Source organism: Pongo pygmaeus, chromosome 8, assembly GCF_028885625.2.
Source record: "Pongo pygmaeus isolate AG05252 chromosome 8, NHGRI_mPonPyg2-v2.0_pri, whole genome shotgun sequence".
Lineage (NCBI taxonomy): Eukaryota > Metazoa > Chordata > Mammalia > Primates > Hominidae > Pongo > Pongo pygmaeus.
The window spans coordinates 21,143,096-21,162,023 of record NC_072381.2 but is presented as its reverse complement, the minus strand read 5'-3'; the positions used below and the strand labels follow the sequence as shown (position 1 = coordinate 21,162,023).

Here is an 18,928-nt window from a genome sequence, read left to right as displayed (position 1 = left end):
TGGATTTGTTGCAACTGTCAGCTCAGTCTTGATACACACAGTTCAGCCAATTCTTGCATAGCTCATCTAAGAGACTTCTGTTTATGATGCTAAACATTTCAGCATATTCCCCACATCTCTCAACCAGCTCTGAATGCGTTACATGTCATATTTCCACAATTATGTTTTGTTTTCCAGGAAACTTATGAATGTGTCAATTCATCCATTCCTTCTTTTTTTTTTTTAATTTGTTTCCTGATTCTCTTTGAACATCCATTTCTCATGCCCTGTGTCTTCTCCTACATTCTTACTCTTAATATGGAGGAGGAAAAAAGTGTTATTCTTCCTCTAGGCCTGGTGGAGAAATCTTCTGTTTTCATTAAGATTTCTATTTAAGACAAATTTTAGGAAGACTTTTCACAGCCTTTTAAATGCAGTGTTTGGAAAGGGCTTTAGAACTAATTATATGGTGCCACCGATTCGTGTTAGATGCTTGACTTCTCTCTTCTATAATCCCACGAGGACCACCAGCCCCTCAGTTTATTTCTGTATCTGGTTTTCTTTTCTTCTTCTTTTTTGCTGGAGAGGTGGAGTGGTGGGTGAGTGGAAGTTGAGATTGTGACTTCAGAGCGGAATGTTGTTGGATTAGATTAGATGGACATTACTACATGGACATGATGTTGAGAAATCCAGTGTTTGATGGGATTTTCAGATGTGTTGAGTTTGAAATTAATTAGGTTCCTACAGATATTGTAATTTTTATTTTCAATATAAGGTAGTATGAGTTGCCATCACTGTAATTACACTTATTTCTTCTGAGTCTTATGGTCTCAACTCATGAGGCCATCCCACTCTCTCTCAATAGTTAAGCCTTCTTTTTTTTTTTTTGGAAGATCTTATTCTCTTGCATTTTGCTAGCCCTGAATATAATGTGAATCCTCCAATCCTCAGGTTTTAATTCATTTTAGTACTCATGATCCCTGGTAGTTTCAGGTATAAATTCCTTCTTCCCCTCAGCATTTATTATTTTGGTTACTAATACTAAATTGAACTTTTTCTCTCCTACATCAAAATTTTGGATAATTTCTTCCTGTTATGCATCTTCAGAGAAAGTTATGCTACATACTGATTAACCCACTATTAAAAAATCATTAAATCTTAGGATTTAAAAAGATAATTGGAAAGAGCACAAAGCATTGTTATCTGTTTCTAGGCCTAGATATCAATGTACATTGCATAGTGTGTCAGTAAGTTTGCACTTTGGTCATGAGATTAGCAGAATATTTTTCTAAAAGACAGTAGAAGCTTTTCAATGTTTTTTTTTTTTTCCCAGAGTAACCCTTTTTCCAAATAGAACTTTGATGCTCATACCAAACATATCAAAGTGGTGTTTTATTTATATGCATGTATTTTATAAGTTCAAATCTATCACCCTTTCATGTTGCAAAGTCAAATGGTGAGAACAATTCGATTATTTTCCTGAAACGATACTTCAAACTTAGTGGTATGGGCAGCAAGTGAAGCTCATTACTATCCAAATAGAATTCATTTTGTCTTGCATGGAGGAAACTTGTGCACACATAGTGAAGAGGTACAAATTGCGCTGTCCTCCAACAGTTCACTTTTCAATCTCAGGATGCTCTTTAATTAAATAATTAAGCAGATTTTTACTTTATTTTATTTATTTATTTATTTACTTATTTTTGAGATGGAGTCTCACTCTGTCTCCCAGGCTGGAGTGCAGTGGCACAATCTCGGCTCGCTGCAACCTCCGCCTCCTGGGTTCCAGCGATTCTCCCGCCTCAGCCTCCCAAGTAGCTGGGATTACAGGTGCGCACCACCATGCCTGGCTATTTTTTTGTATTTTTAGTAGAGACTGGGTTTCACCATGTTGGCCAGGCTGGTCTCGAACCCCCTGACCTCAAGTGATCCACCTGTCTCGTCGTCCCAAAGTGCTGGCATTACAGGGGTGAGCCACTGTGCCCGGCCCAGAATTTTAAATTAAACGTAAATGGCAGAAGAAGGTTGTTCCCCAAAGCATGCCCCCAAACTGAGTGAACCTGCAAGTTAGTTTGAAGGGGATCGCTCAACGGGCTAAACTTTCTGTAACACATTTGACAGTGGATTCTAATTACAGCTTAAAAAATGGTTAAAATCCATATGTAAAATTTTCAAATTAAACATCGTGGAGACCTGAAAATCTCAGTGGCAACTTTATCCCACAGAATACATTTTGAAAAACAAAACACAAGAAAACATGCTCGGTTTTTACTATAGCTTTAAAATACAGCCATACGTAGTTGCTACATTTTAAAGTTCAGTAAAGTTCAACTTTCCAAGTTGGAACTTGCAAATATTACATAACACACCAGAGTTGTCTGTCCAACTTCCTCTGTCTATTGTCTGGAACATAGTTCAGAAGTAGCCCCTGGAAGAATGTGGCCAACATTTTGTCTGACTTCAGCATAAGGAGAGCAAAAGACCTTACCTGCTACACCTTACTCGCTTGAATCAATAACTCTCGTATTTACTAACATTTTAAACAAACTTGACTATCTAGAGAAGATGAGGCAGAACTGAATGCTGTGTGTGAGAAATTATCTCTTGACAGGCCAGCGGTTATACCAGCACAATCATCTCGTATGATTTGGGTTATTTACCTTTATAAACTTCAAAAGCATGACTTCTTTATGTCATGGTCTGATAATATCTATTAAGATGATCCTACATTATCAGGAAAAAATACAACTAGATTCATTTATACTCTAAGAAGGCAGGAAAATTGTGTAAAGGGGTTTGAAGGATGTTAATTAAAATAGTTAAAATGAGTCCAGCAGTTATGGGGTTAACTCCAATTACCTGGAACATTGGCTTATATGGGACATTAAATTCCTGAGGAATGCTGGAAAAATGAGACTTGCATGTACATTTTCCTACCATGAATCTGACTCCATGGAAGCTACAATATTTAATCTTTATTTCAGAAGTGCTAGCGTGCTTTGGGTAGGTTTTATCCGCACCAACAAATGATTAATGCATCAGCCTTCTCATGGGACGCCAGGGACAGAGATGCTGAAAAGAACCTTTTACCAGGAGAGTCGAGTCTGAAACAGTGAGGACATTAGAGAAGCCACAGGAAGAGACACATGGATACCAGAAAGGAGAGGGGCTAGAGAGAAGCAAACGGGGAGGATGTTCTTTGAGGAGCAGCTCTGAGCTCTGTGGCTTTTGTGGCCATGGGGTCACAGCAGCTAAAGCTGTCTCCTCAGCGCCAGCCGAACATGGGAGCAGTGAGTAGATGGGACAGCAGTTCTGAATCAGTGTTTGAGTCTTTACCTGCACACAGGGAGGAAATGCCATCTCCTCACCACCAGGGGAGTCATCTGCAAACATAAGAGGCCACTGCATGTTTGCACAAATGCAATGACATGCCTTATAGGACACGCTGAAGTTTGGCTGTAGCCAAGGCATGGGCTCCTTGTGTGGTTGTTCTGCCCCCTCCATCCCTTCATTTCTTCTGTCCACAAGTATTTACTGAGGTCACACTAACAGGCAGACACTAGCAGGTGCTAGCGATATAGGCAGGAATGCACCCCAGCAAGGGACAAGACAGCCCACCATTGCTGTCACAGAACTTTCGTTGTACTGTGAGGCAGAGGCCTGCCAATAGGAAAAGCCATGAGCATAATAAGCATTAGCACAGGGGCAGAAAAGTCCATCCAGGGGCCATTCCTGACCCAAACTTGGGAGGCCAGGAGAGCTTCCTGGAGAAAGTGACATCTAAGGCAAGACCTGAAAAATAAACACAGTTTATAAAAAATGGGCAGTGGGGTGGGAAGAGGGATGGGTTTTCCAGGAAAGGGGAATAACGTGTCAGGGGAAGAGTGGGAATGAGAAGGGGGAACTCAGGGGACTGAAGTGATCCCTGCAGCAAGAGCATGCGGTGTTCACAGTGAGAAGTCTGCAGAGGTCTGGCCATGGGGGCCTTGGCAGACAGGAGGCCAGACTTTATTCCAAGATCAACTGGAAGCCATTGAAAGGTTTTACTCAGGGGAGTGACGTGATCAGATTTGCATTTGAGAACATTTGTTCTCAGATGGGAAGGGTAAGACTGGCTGGCGCTGTAGTCACCTAAATGATAAATGTGGCCGACAATTAAAAATGGAGTCAAGATGGAGACATATACACATATATACATTTATGTAAGTAAATAGTTGAGATATATTTGCAGACAAGATCAATAGATTTGGTGAACGAGTGATTGGATGTGTGAGGAATCTAGATTACTCCCAGCTTTCTGACTTGGGCAATGGGGCACTAATATAGTAAATGAAAAAGAAGATCCAGGGGAGGAACTTGTGTTAGGGAGGGGTGGGGTGATGAACAGCTGCATTTTGGACTGGTGGAGTTGTGCTGGGTATGGAATCTGCAAATGGAAATGCTATTGGATCTGAAACTCAGACCTTGGAGTAGTCAGCTCACAGAGTGACCCCAAAGCTGCAGGAATGATGTGATCCCTGGGTGATGGTGTAGACTGAGAAGAGAAGAGATCCCAGGTGAGGACTTTGAGTAGGGGGATGCACAGACTTAGGAGAGCCCGCAGGAGACAGGGAAGGAACCACTAGAGGGAGGAGCTGAGCCAGGGGGTGTGTGTAAACCCGGGGAGAGGACATTTCAAGAAGGAGGGAGGCCGCCCAAGAGGAGGAGTACAAGATGTCTGTTGGTTGTGTCCACAGGAGGTCATTATAGTGGGCAAGAGAAACTTCTAGAAAGAGAAGCCAGAAGCCAGTCATAGAGTTGGGGAATGAGTCGGAGAGGAGATGGGCAGGCAGAGTGAGGTGAGGCTTCTTTGTCAGGAAGTTTGGTTGAAGGATGGATGAGCTGGCACACATGCTGGAAGGGTGTGTGGGGTGGAGGAACGGCGGAGATTAGGAGAACCTTGAGCATGCGTGAAGATGCGCCTAGAAAAGAGAAGCCAAGGTTAAGCTGTGGGAGAGAGTGAGGATGTCTGAGCGACAGAGCCATGAGAACGGGATGAGGTCCAGAATAATGACAGAGAGATGACCTTAGCCAAGCTCAGGTCCGTCTTCCACTGTGACGGGGTGGGGAAAGGGGGGGATGCGCAAAACAATGGGTGTGAAAGTGTTGTTTTGTAGCACAATATTTTAATTATGTCCTTTTAAAAAATTTCTCCACAGACACTACCCAAAGCAGTCCTTCACCACGGTGGCAGATACACCTGAAAATCTTCGCCTGAAGCAGCAAAGTGAATTGCAGAGTCAGGTAACTTCCAGAAGATTTGTTTTGTTCCCTTGGCACTAAAGATTTTTCACAAGGCTGCTCTTCTGAGATTCTTGTCCTCGTACTGTTCCTGCTGGGTCACCAGCCGGTGTGGAGGCCGAAAGCAGGCCTGTGTGGGAATTCTGGGTGAAAGTGTTGAACATCTGTATTGTTCCCGGTCTTGAATTGTCCTGATATTCTCAGTTTTGTTATTCACATTGGACTAGGGCAAGTAAATGAGTTCCGGTCAGAGTCAATGTTTTCCAACAATCTTGACTTATTTGGTCCTAAATATTTAAACACGTTTTACAAATAGCTTTTCCACACCGCATATGTGGGGAAAAACAAGGTGTTAACTTGACCCAGTTGCAGTGCATGTGGGGCTAACACCCCGTCTGTGTATCTCACACCAGCCACGGGCTTTGTTTTCCTCCTGTCACTTTGTTCATATTTCTTTCATATGTCACATTGACAGCATGAACAAAGATGAGAACACCACAATTGGCTCCCCGTCAACCATGTTAGATGGCAACTTGCCTTCAATATGGTGAAACACATCAGTTAAGACTAGGGTTGTGAGTGGCAGGGTTTTCTGCAGGGACACCCAATCTTTTAGTAAACATGGGGTGCTCTCTTTCAAAGAAGCTGTCTTTCCTGGCACCCCGTAGTAAGACACTGAGCAACTACATTGCAATCCATTGGTCAGTGGTGAAGTAAGGAGGGAAGAGGGGAGAAGGGAGGTGGAGGTAGGGGAGGCTAGGTGGTTGTAGGCCTCCTTCATCTGTTCATTGGCTGTGGCCTTAGGCCAGTTTCTCTGATGTTTGCACTAACGTGCAGTGAGGCAGTCCCTCTTGTCCACCTGTCTTGAGGGTGTCTGTAAGTATTAAATGAGGTAGTTAGGTGTGAAAGCATTTCAAAAAGTGAGAAGATATTCTATGACTCTGGAGGCTTGTTATGATGGTGATAATGATGGTTCCTGAGAATTCCTGGTATGTGAAAGGGAAACGCACAGAATTTGTGAAGGAAAGAGGTGTCCAGCTAACAGGCTTGAACATGTCAGTCTGTAGCTCTTTTTTTGGGGGGAGGGGTGGGAGAACGGAGTCTTGCTCTGTTGCCCAGGCTGGAGTACAGTGGTGCCGTCTCGGCTCACTGCAACCTCTGCCTCCCGGGTTCACGCAATTCTCTGCCTCAGCCTCCCCAGCAGCTGGGATTACAGGCGCCTGCTACCACACCCAGCTAATTTTTGTATTTTTGGAGGAGACAGGATTTCACCATCTTGGTCAGGCTGGTCTTGAACTCCTGACTTCGTGATCCACCTGCCTTGGCCTCCCAAAGTGCTGGGATTACAGCGTGAGCCACTGCGCCTGGCCTGAAGCTCTTTCTTAATGACAGCAGGCAGCTCTCAATGGCTTGGGATTGAATCATTTCCTTGATGGTGTATCTAATCACAGGGGAGGTTGTGGTTGCCTGTAGTCTCTTTCTGGGGGACTTGGGATCTCTTCTCAGTCCATTTAATTAGAGGAAATAATCTCCAAGTGGAATTTACTGTTGGTTAACAATGCCATGAATACATGGTTGGGAGCTATTTTTTAGTTTGTGTAAAATGCTGGTGTTTGTGTACCGGTTTTGGTTACAAAAATTGGGTGCTGGCCAAAGAGAGACACTATTATGGAGGCTGGCAAGAACACCTCTCTTCATTCACACCCCCAGGGGTACCAGAATCTGGATCTGCTCTGTGCATATCCAATGTGCCTTTCTTCTCTTCAAGTTAGGGTTCATCAGGTAATTCTGGACAAGTACACACCAGACATAGAACTAAATCAAGCAATCAAATACTCATTTCCTGCCTGTGACATGCTTTGGTACTGTGCAAAATAATTTATAATTAGTTTCTCTTCCGTTCATAAATTTATAGGGTGTCTGAGGAAAGAGGACTAACACACACTTGGAATACTATATTTAATTTGTTATAAGGACTGAAAAAGAGAAAGATCAGGCTGGGCACGGGGGCTCACGCCTGTAATCCGAGCACTTTGGGAGGCCGAGGTGGGTGGATCACTTGAGGTCAGGAGTTCGAGACCAGCCTGGCCAACATGGTGAAACCTCATCTCTACAAAAAGTACAAAAATTAGCTGGGAGTGGTGGCGGATGCCTATAATCCCAACTACTCTAGAGACTGAAGCAGAATTGCTTGAACATGGGAGGTGGAGGTTGCAGTGAGCCGAGATCATGCCACTGTACTCTAGCCTGGGTAGCAGAGCAAGACTCTATCTTGGGGGGAAAAAAAAGAGAAGAATCAGTGTGGATTGGACTCCGTAGTGCTTTGTGCCAGATGTGAGATTTGAATGGAGCCTTGAAGGTTGAGAAAGAATCTGATATAAACCCTGTCTTCTCCCATTCGAAGGCACACCACACCCTTTGGGCTCAGTTAGTGGTTATAGATGCCTTCAGTGTGTCCCAGGAGCAAGCATTTATTGTTTTCCTATTATGTGCCTGACTTTGGAGATGCAAAGAAGAACAAGGTCACTGTTTTATGAATGGCTGATTTTATTCTCCCTGATGTGGTCAGCTGCAAGCTTCAAAGGGTAGCATATACAAATAATTATAGGCTGGTGGGACAAGAGCTAATGGCGAGATGTCCAAAGATCTGTGGGATCGCCAAGCAGCAGTCAGGGGAAGGCATCAGATCTTTATAAAGATTTTGCTCAAGTGTCCTCTTCTTTAGAAGCATTTGGGCTCCATCAAGCAGACAACATGGGGAAATTCGATGCAATTCAAGAAACACATATTGATTACCTACTCTGTGCACTGGGATATAAAGACATCATCATCATCAACAGCATTGCTGTATTCCAAGGACATAATTTTACATGTATTATTTTATTTAATCATAAACAACTTCAATGATACAGGTGTTTATTATTATCTCTATTTAGGTAACACATTCAACCTTTAGAGAATTTCGATAACCTGCCCTTTCACACTTAGCTGGTATGGAATAGGTCTTGGAATGGGACCTAGATCTCTGAGCCCTCGTTGTCCACACTCTTCACCAGTACCCTGGTCCCTTTGCTCAGAGAGCACCTAGAAAAGATCTGTAAGCAAAGAATTGCAATACAAGGGTTGATGCAATGTATGTAAAGGTAGAATTTGGCATTAAGTATAAGTAGGAAGAAGTCATTATGGTTTCTTTTTTTCTGGGTGAGAGGTGAAAACACTTCTGTAAGAGTATTTCCATTTTTGCAAAAACGTGGATAGGTATCTATCCTAATGGTAACACTCAGTAATGGCATTGGATTTCATTTTAGCCTATTAAATGATTTGATTCTGCATGAGAGCATTTCCTTAGAGTTTTGATGTCTGGAGTTCTGAACAGCTCACTGGTTTTGGTGGAAAATTGACTATTAATATTTTATAGGCTTATTTTGATCATTCGTGATGCTAAATGAATCACATCTATTCATAGCTCCAAGTTTTCAAATTCTGAAATCTTTTAGAATTGTCTGGTTAAAACCAGTTCTCTTCTTTCAGTTCATTAGCTTACCAAGCGAGCCAAAAATAAAGAAAATCAAAATTTATTTTCCAATTCAATCTAGAAAGTTATTTATAGTTACCCACTGTTATCTCTTTCTTTTAAAAATTTTCTCTTTTCTTTTTATTCCCCCCCCCTCTCTTCTTGAGAGGGTTATAAACACTGTGAATATTTTAAATCTAAATGCTAAATCCTCTCAAGCTTTTTTTGGAATCTATATCAGGTGCCAGATTGTCATAATAAAATTTTATGAAATACTGTGAATAAACAAACAAACCAAGAGTTAGCTCTTTAAAGCCAGTGGTTCACAGGCTTTATCCAGTACCTGGTGAACATCCACTTGGCCAGCCCCTGACTGCAGTAGATGTGGACTGCTCTGGACCTTGGCAGTCAAGAGGAAGAGAGGGAGGGAAAGCCCTTTTATAGTCACTAGTTCCCTTTTGATCACACATCACAGCATGAACTGCTTCAAAGAAATAGCATAAAGAGTGGTTAGACGCCCCCATGGGCCCACAGTAGCCCATTCAACAAGAAGCAAAAGTAAAACTGCTTCTAGTGGAATCAGCAACATTATAGTTCACCTGCGGGGGCATCAGGCTTTTACTGCTTGCCTTGGGACTGGCTCACCTCATTTTCTTTAGGAAAGTGAGATCCAAAGCTCTGACTTAGAAACAAAAGTTTTGGAACACAAACTCTTTGTAAATTGGGTGATCCCTAAACTTAAAACATCCAGGTGAGATGAAAGTCCCCTTAAAAAAGAAATTTCTAGCTGGGTGCTGTGGCTTATGCCTGTAAATCGAGCACTTTGGGAGGCTGAGGTGGCAGGATTGCTTGAGGCTAGGAGTTTGACATCAGTCTAGGCACCATAGGGAGACCCCTGTTTCTACAAACATTTTGTAAAAAATTAGGGCATGATAGTGCATACCTGTAGTCTCAGCTACTCAGGAGGCTGAGACAGGAGGATCCTGTTGAGCCCAGGAGTTGGAGGCTGCAGTTAGCTGTAATCACACTACTGTGCTCCAGCAGCCTGGCTGACACAGCAAGACTCTAAGAAACAAACAAACAAAAAACCCCAAAAAACAGAAAAAAGAAATTTACTGATTATTTTAATATCATGTGGTAGAAAGCATTCCCTTTTTCGGGCTGTGTAGCACACTCTTATTGGAAGGGAAGGCATAGATGCTTTGGGTACTCTGAACCAGGGGTCTGGAGACTTCTCAAAGCCGTTGAAATGGTTCTTCCGATGACATTTTGAGTGGGAGTCCCCACTGAGAAGACAACAACACGGAGCTGTCGTGATTGAGGCAGGGGAGGGGGGCAAGCCCCTGGCATCTCCAGCCCACCCTGACTCTCCTCATCTTCCCATCCCCAGAGCCTTAAGGAAACCTGGGCTTCTGTAGAGCATAGTTTTGAAAAAGGCTGCTTAAAATGAAGACAAAACAATAGCTACTCCCCACTTAGTTGTTTATGTGCTTGGCTTAGCTATTTGCAATCATGTTGAAAATAAGAGGGATTTGGGGCTCACTGTGGTCTTAAATGGAGTATGTGTAATTTATGAAGGCTGATACGATGAAAGATGGAAAATGATAATGGAGAGAATGCAAATCATTCTGGAACCTTTGAGTCTTTCTTTTGTAATCTATGTTGATTCTTTTTTATTCTTCCAGGTTTCTGCAGAGGCATAAAAACATGCTTCATAGGATGTACAATATATGATAGTAGTAAGGGTGAGAAGTAAAAGTGATTTTTTTTTTATAGGGAACATAATAGTTAAACATCTTTTGGGAGAAATGAAGGCACATGTTTAGTATAAACCTTTGGAAGCTTCAGAAGGCAGTAATGTGGCTTGCCCTTGGCACGTTTCTGAACCTTCTTATTTTATATTCCATTTCCAGAGGGTTTTCTCTCAGTTATCTGTCATCTAACCATCCAGTAAGATGAACCTTACTGGTAAGTATTACCTAAAGCAGAACCTTTCTCAGGTGGGAGTTGCATCTTAAAGCGTGTCTGTTGAAGTCTGACTTCCTTCAAAGCAAAGAATCCCTGACTGAGGAACTCCATTGACTGTCCAAAGACAATTGGAGAGCTATTTTGGATAGCATTGTCCAAAAGTTTCAAATCCCACTCTGTATGATTGCCCCATCATAAACTTGACCTAAATTTCTTTTGCCACTGAATACCGATTGCATGTCAGATTTTGGATATCTTGCAGTGAGTGAAACCAGATGAGGCCCTTACTCTCAGGGGGTTTATGGTCTAGTGGGAGAGAGGGTGGTAATAACGTAATAAAAAATAGGCCGGGCCTGATGGCTCACTGCTGTAATCCCAGTGTTTTGGAAGGCTGAGGTGCAAGTATCACTTGAACCCAGGAATGTGAGGTTGTAGTGAGCTACGATCACACTACTGCACTCCAGCCTGGGTGACAGAGTGAGACCCTAAATCTAAAATAATATTAATAATAATAAAAAATAGGAAAAATTACAACTGCAACAAGACCTGCAGAGAGGATGGAGTGTATTTTAAGTACGTTTTAAGGCACTTTTGGGGAGTTGGAGGCCTGCATACCTTTCTGCAGCAGATGCATAATAAAATCTTAGAACAGTCTGCTGTATCCTGCTCAGCTCCGGAGCCCATTTCCAAATGTATATCCATATTCCCCATTTTTTAATCCTAGGGGACTCTGCTCTTCATTGGGTTCTTTTTTTTTGGATGGAGTCTCACTCTGTCACCAGGCTGGAGTGCAGTGGCACAATCTCAGTTCACTGCAGTCTCTGCCTCCCAGGTTCCAGCGATTCTCCTGCCTCAGCCTCCCGAGTAGATGGGATTACAGGTGCACATCACCACGCCTAGCTAATTTTTGTATTTTTAGTAGAGTTGGGGTTTTACCATGTTGGCCAGGCTGGTCTCGAACTCCTGACCTCAAATGATCTACCCGCCTTGGCCTCCCAAAGTAGCAGGATTACAGGCGTGAGCCGCTGCGCCTGGCCCTCTTATTATGTCTTATCTCATTGGACAACTTCAGACTTCTAAACACAAACACTGTTTCTCCAGACAGTTTTTGTTGGGTTCTGCTGGTCTTGGACAAGAAGCCTTTTATGCTTGCCTCCTAACTTTCTCTTCTCTTTGAACGTAATTTTGGCAGCTTTACACTTCCACCTTTCGGTTTTCCACCATTTGATGCTGTCTTCTGATCCATGGTAATGCTTCTTGTTCTCCGAGTAAGCACTTTCTCATGTATGTAATGGTAAAAGTTCATTGGGAGAAGCTTCAGCGTGTTTCTTTTCAAGGTTTTGAGGCAACATAAATGATGAGAGATTACGTTTCACATATAGGAATGGATGAATGTGAATGAGAACTTCAAAGGGACATATGAATTCACTGGATGTGGTACATTTCCTTCAGGGAGCACAGCATGCTAAGCAGATGTTAATTTCAACCTTTGCGATTTCTCTCACCCTCACAGTTTCCCATAAGTCAGATCCTCACCCTGCCCCCATGCCCCCATTTTACCCCTGGATAAAATGATGTAAGAGACAAAAATGTCAGTAGTGGGAGACAGGAAAATAACCAAGATATTTTGATTTTTGTGCACCACTGGTTTTTTGACCCTTTAATCACAGGGACCTGGTGTTCTACTCTCAGCCCTCCTGAGATTACCTGCATCCTTTTCATCTGTTTCCCAGGGCCTGGAAAGTTGGTCCTTTGATTCCTTCTTGGCCCACCGTACCTCCCTTTCCACCATTCCCAGAGCTGATGGTGGAGGTGTGAGTGCTGTATTTTGGGTGGGCAGGCTCTAGGCTATTTGTTAAGAGTAAGTGGGTCAGAGTCTGGTAACTGGCCCTTGTATTAGGCATTTCAATGTATAGTCTATCTATCAAGGAGAATGTTTTAAAAGTATTAAATCAGGCTGGGCACAGTAGCTTATGGCTATAATCCCAATGCTTTGGTAGGCTGAAGCAAGAGGATCACTTGAGGCCAGGATTCAAGATCAGCCTAGGCAACATAGGGAGACCACTGTATTTGCCAAAAAAATTAACGAATAAAAATAAATAAGCTAGGCATGGTGGCTCATGCTTGTAGCCCCAGCTACTTAGGAGGTTGAGGCAGAAGGATCACTTGAGGCCAGGGGTTCAAGGATGCAGTGAGCTATGATCATACCACTGCACTCCAGCCTGGATGACAGAGTGAGACCCTGTCTCTAAAATTAAAATAAATAAATAAATAAATATATACACAATCAATGCATTTTTCATCTTTCTCTCACATAAATCATGCTCTGCCATCCTGCTTCACACCTGTGGCCCCAGAGACAGAAGCAGAGTGAAGAGTGAGTGGCACTCTGGGAAGGAGGGAAGATGGTCCCACGTGAAGCGGGGCGCCTACCCAACTCCCAGTTCTGGCCGTGGTAGATTGTACGAAGCAAGCAGAAAATCGGAGACTGAAACATAACCTCCTCTCTCTCTGCTGACTGCAGGCTCGGAGATGAAAGTTGGGAGAGGCAGATTAGAGTGCAAAAAGCAGAGAAAACCACCCCACAAAATGTATTCCCAGTCTCCTCCCACCTCAGTGGCAGACTTGGGGCCTCTGCAGCATGGCAGGCAAAGTAAGAATGTGGGTTGCATTTCCCAGAATGTTAGTCTCTCTTGTAGTGTGGAAGGCGATGGCAGCTGCAATGTGCCTTGCAGAGGGATGCTGAGGTGCTTGCTGGGAGCTGCCAGGGGCATTGCCATTGCAGGAACAGTGTGGCCCCGGGGCCAGGGATGGATGCGCGGGTGGGGAATAGAGGTTAGACCTCAACGAGAAGCATGGAAGGAAGTGTCTTCAGGGGGTACCGCTAGGCTGTTCCTGAGCCAAAGAACACACCACAGGGTTACCAGCCACTGTCTTTCTTCAACATTGATGCCAACAGGGTGCCTGGCGCCTGAGAGGACAGGAGACACCACTGAGGCCAAAGGAGTTTGAGGAGAGAAGGAGGGAATGTGGGCATGGGTCCCAGGCTTTCTTCTTCCTTCACTCATACACTCCAGGACATCATCTCAGAGGGAACCACGAAGCAGGAGGAAATGAGAATTGACCTAAGCTGACTGTTTAAGTTATTGAATGGACTCAATGCAACCGATGGAACTAAATTTAGTTCTTTCCACTTCCGTGTGGTACGGACTTGTGAGGAATCACAGGGCAGCTCTAAGACATAAAGAAGTTTGGTTTTCTTTTGTATCTGAATACGAGTACATTGTAAATAAGTTGCTGACCTGTTGTATACACTTTGATTTTATTGGGTAAATATAGCACTAGACCAGCCACCCAGTGATCTGGGCTCTCCCCCTGTCCTTGCCACTAAGTGTGACTTTGGGTACTCCTAACCTTTTTCAGGGCATAAGATGATAGGTTGTAGTAAAATTCCTTCCAGTTGTAATAGTCTCTGATTTTAGCACAAAAATGTTCTGCAATATTGTCTCAATCTAGGTATAAAAGAACTTGAAAAAAAATACCATTACTTTTTCTTTTCTGCCAAAATAGTAATTGTCAGGCCTGCCATTTCATTTGACCATTCTCTAAATAGCTCCTTCCCTGGACTGGTCTCAAATACTGGCTGAAGGTCATAATTGGGAGGTCACATAGATCTGAGGGAAGTCGATGGGCAAATCAGTTTCACATTGGAAGATGTTTAAAAAATGGCACAGGATGAAAGACAAGAATAGCTACAGTCATGCTGTTCATTCACTGATAGCAACTCATCATTTAACTCAGTTGTTGAGCTTTAATAACCTACGTTCAAAGTCATTTATGCCATGTCACACAACTTCCTAATTAGCTCAGTAGATATTTTTCAAGTTTTCTATGTAGAAGTAGAGTAACTCTATATATTAGTATACTTTTATGAAATGTCTTATTTTAGGGCTTCCTAATGCTTTCTTTTTTCTTTCTTTTTTTTTTTTTGAATGGCTTTGATTGATTATGTGGTAGCTTTTGAACTTCAAAAGTTGGTCTTGGCTGGGTGTGGTGGCTCATGCCTGTAATCCCAGTCCTTTTGGAGTTCGAGGTGGGAGGATGGCTTGAGGCTAGGAGTTTGAGACCAGGCTGGGCAACATAGCAAAGCCCCGTTCTTGCAAAAAAAAATTAAAACATTCTCTGGGCATGGTAGCACACACCTGTAGTTCCACCTACTCAGGAGACTGATGTAGGAGGATCGCTTGAGCCCAGAAGGTCGAGGTTGTAGTGAGCTATGATTGTGCTGCTGCACTCCAGCCTGGTCGACAGAGCTATACCTTGTCTCAAAGCAAAACAAAACAAAACAAAAACAAAAGCAAACAAACAAAAACCATATGTCTCAATTCAGCATGTCTCTGTGATCCCTCATACAGAGAAGCTGATCTAAAGCAATCCCATTTCATTAAATTAACAGGCACATAAGGGAACTATTTCTTAATACCCTTAATCAACACTCTTAATTTCCTAACAATGTATTTTTTGAATGGAGGATACTACTTAGGAACTACTGTCTCCTAATGGTCTTAAACAACACAACCAAATTTATAGGACAATATTGAATTCAGAAAAGGCCTCTTGGAAATAACTCTAGGGGTAACCAGCCACCTGCGGTAGCCCTTATTAGTGACCCGAATGTTTCAACTCTCATGAAGTATATATATGTGTACTTAAAAAATATATATTTTAAGCAGAAATTATCTAGCCTACTTATCATTTTCCTTTACCTCAGAACTTTGTTTAGAGCGTCCATTAGCTTCAGAAGGACCTTCCGACTGGAATTCTCTGGGGGCCTTGCAAAGGATAAAAACAGGCTCAAGAAATTCTGTAGAGAAAAGATGACTATGTTAACATCATTCTTTAAAAAAGCTTCCGTTTGGGACAATTGTATTGTATTCTGAAATGAGATACTTGGACCTCCAAAATATGGGTTGTGCTTTGTAAAATGGAGTTTTTCTCATTACAAAATGTTGGAAGAGAGCAATTAGAATTTCCTTTTCTCCCTCCTTCCCTCTTTCTTGATTTTTGGTGAAGTGAAGGGTCAGGGTGATGCTAAATCAGAAATTAAGGCAACACAAATTTGATCCTAACTGGTAGAACTACTCTGGACCCCTTTTGACTGACACTGAGTTCTTATTTCTGTGGAATTTTTCTTATTTACAGGAATCCATGATCTGTGAATGTCTTCTAAGGGAAATCTAATAAGCATCTTTAGCTACTGAGTTAGCTTCCTAAGCACACAGTATTTTAGACACCACACAACTAAATATACCAATTCCAAGCGATTTACTTAAACAAAAAAGCGAAATATAGTAAAACCAAGAATTTTATTCTATTTTTAATTAGGCAGTCATAGAGCCTTAATACTGATTCTTTTAAAAACCTCTAGAATGGCTTTAATTCTTATAAACCATTAAAATTAAAACCAAAGTAGCTCTTAACTATATTTCTGCTGTTGGACAGAGAACATATCTGTTATATAAGTTTTCCTTAGAATTGGATAATTTCCAAGGCTTTGTATCTTTTTATTCTGGAATATTTTATTCTTCATAGGAATACCACTTAATATCTTAGGAGTGTGTATGTATATGGGTTTTTTATATAAATATATAATAAATATTATATGTAATATACATGTATGTAGATATACATATAATATACATACATTACATAGAATATGCATACAGTAGACATCCCTTATTTGCACGGAATATGTTCCAAGAACCCTAGTGGATGTCTGAAAACTGCAGATAGTACCAAACCTTATAAATACTGTTGTTTCCTATATGCATATATCTACAAAAAAACTTAATTTGTAAATTAGACACAGGAAGAGATTAACAACAATAAGTAGTTTACATTCCCACTAGCGGGTTTTCACTGCATCCACGCCAACATCTATTATTTTTTGATTTTTTGATTATGGCCATTCTTGCAGGAGTAAGTGGTATCGCAGTGTGGTTTTGATTTGCATTTACCAGATCATTAGTGATGTTGAGCATTTTTTCACATGTTTGTTGGCCATTTGTATATTTTCTTTTGAGAATTGTCTATTCATGTCCTTAGCTCACTTTTTGATGTAACCAAATACCATCTGTTCCCCAAAAATCTATGGAAAAAAATTTAAAAATAAAAAACCACAACAATAACTAATAGTAAGATAGAATAATTTCAACAGTATGCTGTAATAAAAGTTATGCGAGTGTGGTCTCTCTCTTTCTCAAAATATCTGATTGTACTTTACTCACCTATTTTCAGCCCAGAGTTGACTGTGTAAAGTGAAACCAGGGATAAGAGGGGACTACTGTACATATATATAGATATGCATACAATATGCAAACGTATGCAATATGCATATAAACATATGCATGTTTTTACAGACATTTGTATAACATCTACCTATACATATATACACACACACATATATAATAATATAACAAAGTTAACTTGGAAGGACAATGTTCAGGAAAGTCTTGAAAACCTGAAAGACCAAGAAAACATGAAGTGTCTTTTCTCTTTTGTTACGAATGTCTAAGTATGATTTAATTCACTGCTGGACACTCTAACAGTCACCTTATTGCAATCTAAGTTCCCCATCTGTGAATTAGCTTTGCAGTCTCTGTGTCTTTTAGTTATTCCATATGTTTTAAGAAATAGCTAATGTGAAAAACTGTAACAGAAACATGTAGTATTACTTCTGGAAGTGTGGTAACGAGATCTTTTTCCAAATATTACTGATTCCAGAGGATAGATCACTCATTCTACTATATAACAAGCACAGACTTAATTCAAGAGGCTTTACCTGTTTTAGTGGGTCTTTCTCTGTGTAGTTTGTTCATTAATTTAAGGTGTTTTTATGTCTGTTTTCATCTTTGTCCTTTGTTGTAGATTTTAAACTACAGGCCAGTGATCCTATTTAATTTAATGGTTATTAATAAATAACCACACTAAGCAATCGCCTGGATGATATTGTGCCATCAGATGATAAGGGTGATAATGTATGAAATCAAGTAGAAAGAATGGAAGGTAGTTTCATAAAAAGCAAGAGTCTTATAGGAATGAAGAACAAGACGCTTTTCTGACAGGTGAACAGATGCTTTTCCAGTTCTTTCTTGGCATAAATTACAAATGGAGAAAAACCATGGTATTTTTGGTTTCAAACCTTTACTAGCAAAGAAATCTCACTGAAGGACCCTCCATACTTCCTGTAACTTATCTGTATAAGGCTGCTTTAATTATTTGTTGGTTTAATCTACATTTAATGGATACATCCTTTGGCCCAGCCCTGCCTGCTCTTGAGTGCAGGTTGTGTGAGGCAAGAGACCAGCGGCTGTGGGGAGAGAAGGTGAATGGAGGAAAGACCTGACCCCTGACTTAGAGGTGTTTATTGGGTCCCCTCAAAATATATTCTCCCAAATTCTGTAAACAGTTTTTTTTTTTCTGTATTTCATTCGGCTTTCTCCTCTCATTCTCCACTGAAATGTTTATCCTTTCTTTGAAAGAAACCCCAAAGTGACTCTTTTCCTCTTTCCATGGATCAGATGCCAAATTCTTTGAGAAATATGTAGAATAAGAAAGGATCCTTTACCTGGTTTGGAAGGAGCTCTTTCTGTTTTTCTTTCCCCACCCAACACCTGTGCCTTTTTGTCAACTATTTATAGAACTTGATCCTTCTTAAAATAATGTGGATCGAAAATGGTTTTGATTGCTTCATGGACACAGGAAGACTTCTCCAATAAAAGCAACTTTCTTCTTATTGTTATCCTTGGCAAAATTAAATCATGTTGTAAGCAATATCGCAATCCTCTTGTCATCCATCAGACTCTAGATGGGTGGCTCCTAATGCTTTTTGGATCTTGGACCACTATGAAAATTTGGTGAAAGCCATGCAGCTCCTCCTTGGAAAAGTTATGATAGCCTGCTTTAGAATATAAATGCAGAAGTTCAGGGCATAGTGAACTCTGTCAGTGGAACCTTAGAAAGTCTCAAGCTTTAGCAGGAGTGGCTGGGCTGGCCAAGGGAAGGAACAGGGAAGAAGGACTGGTTGGATTTACAGGTCTCATAGAGAGTGGTGGCATTGTCACAGAAAGATTATGGACTCCCTGCCTTCTAAGCACAATTTTATTTTATCTCCATTAAAATACTGAC

At 41.4% G+C, this 18,928-nt stretch overlaps 1 protein-coding gene across 2 annotated transcripts in view; it reads left to right on the top strand.

Moving 5' to 3' along the window:
* Positions 1-18,928, top strand: part of NEBL (nebulette) — a 399,766-nt gene that overhangs the window by 148,104 nt on the left and 232,734 nt on the right. For both annotated transcript variants that reach the window (XM_054503213.1, XM_063669624.1), the window contains exon 3: positions 5,178-5,262. In XM_054503213.1, coding sequence (XP_054359188.1) covers positions 5,178-5,262 — 85 coding nt within the window. The remainder of the gene's footprint in view (positions 1-5,177; positions 5,263-18,928) is intronic.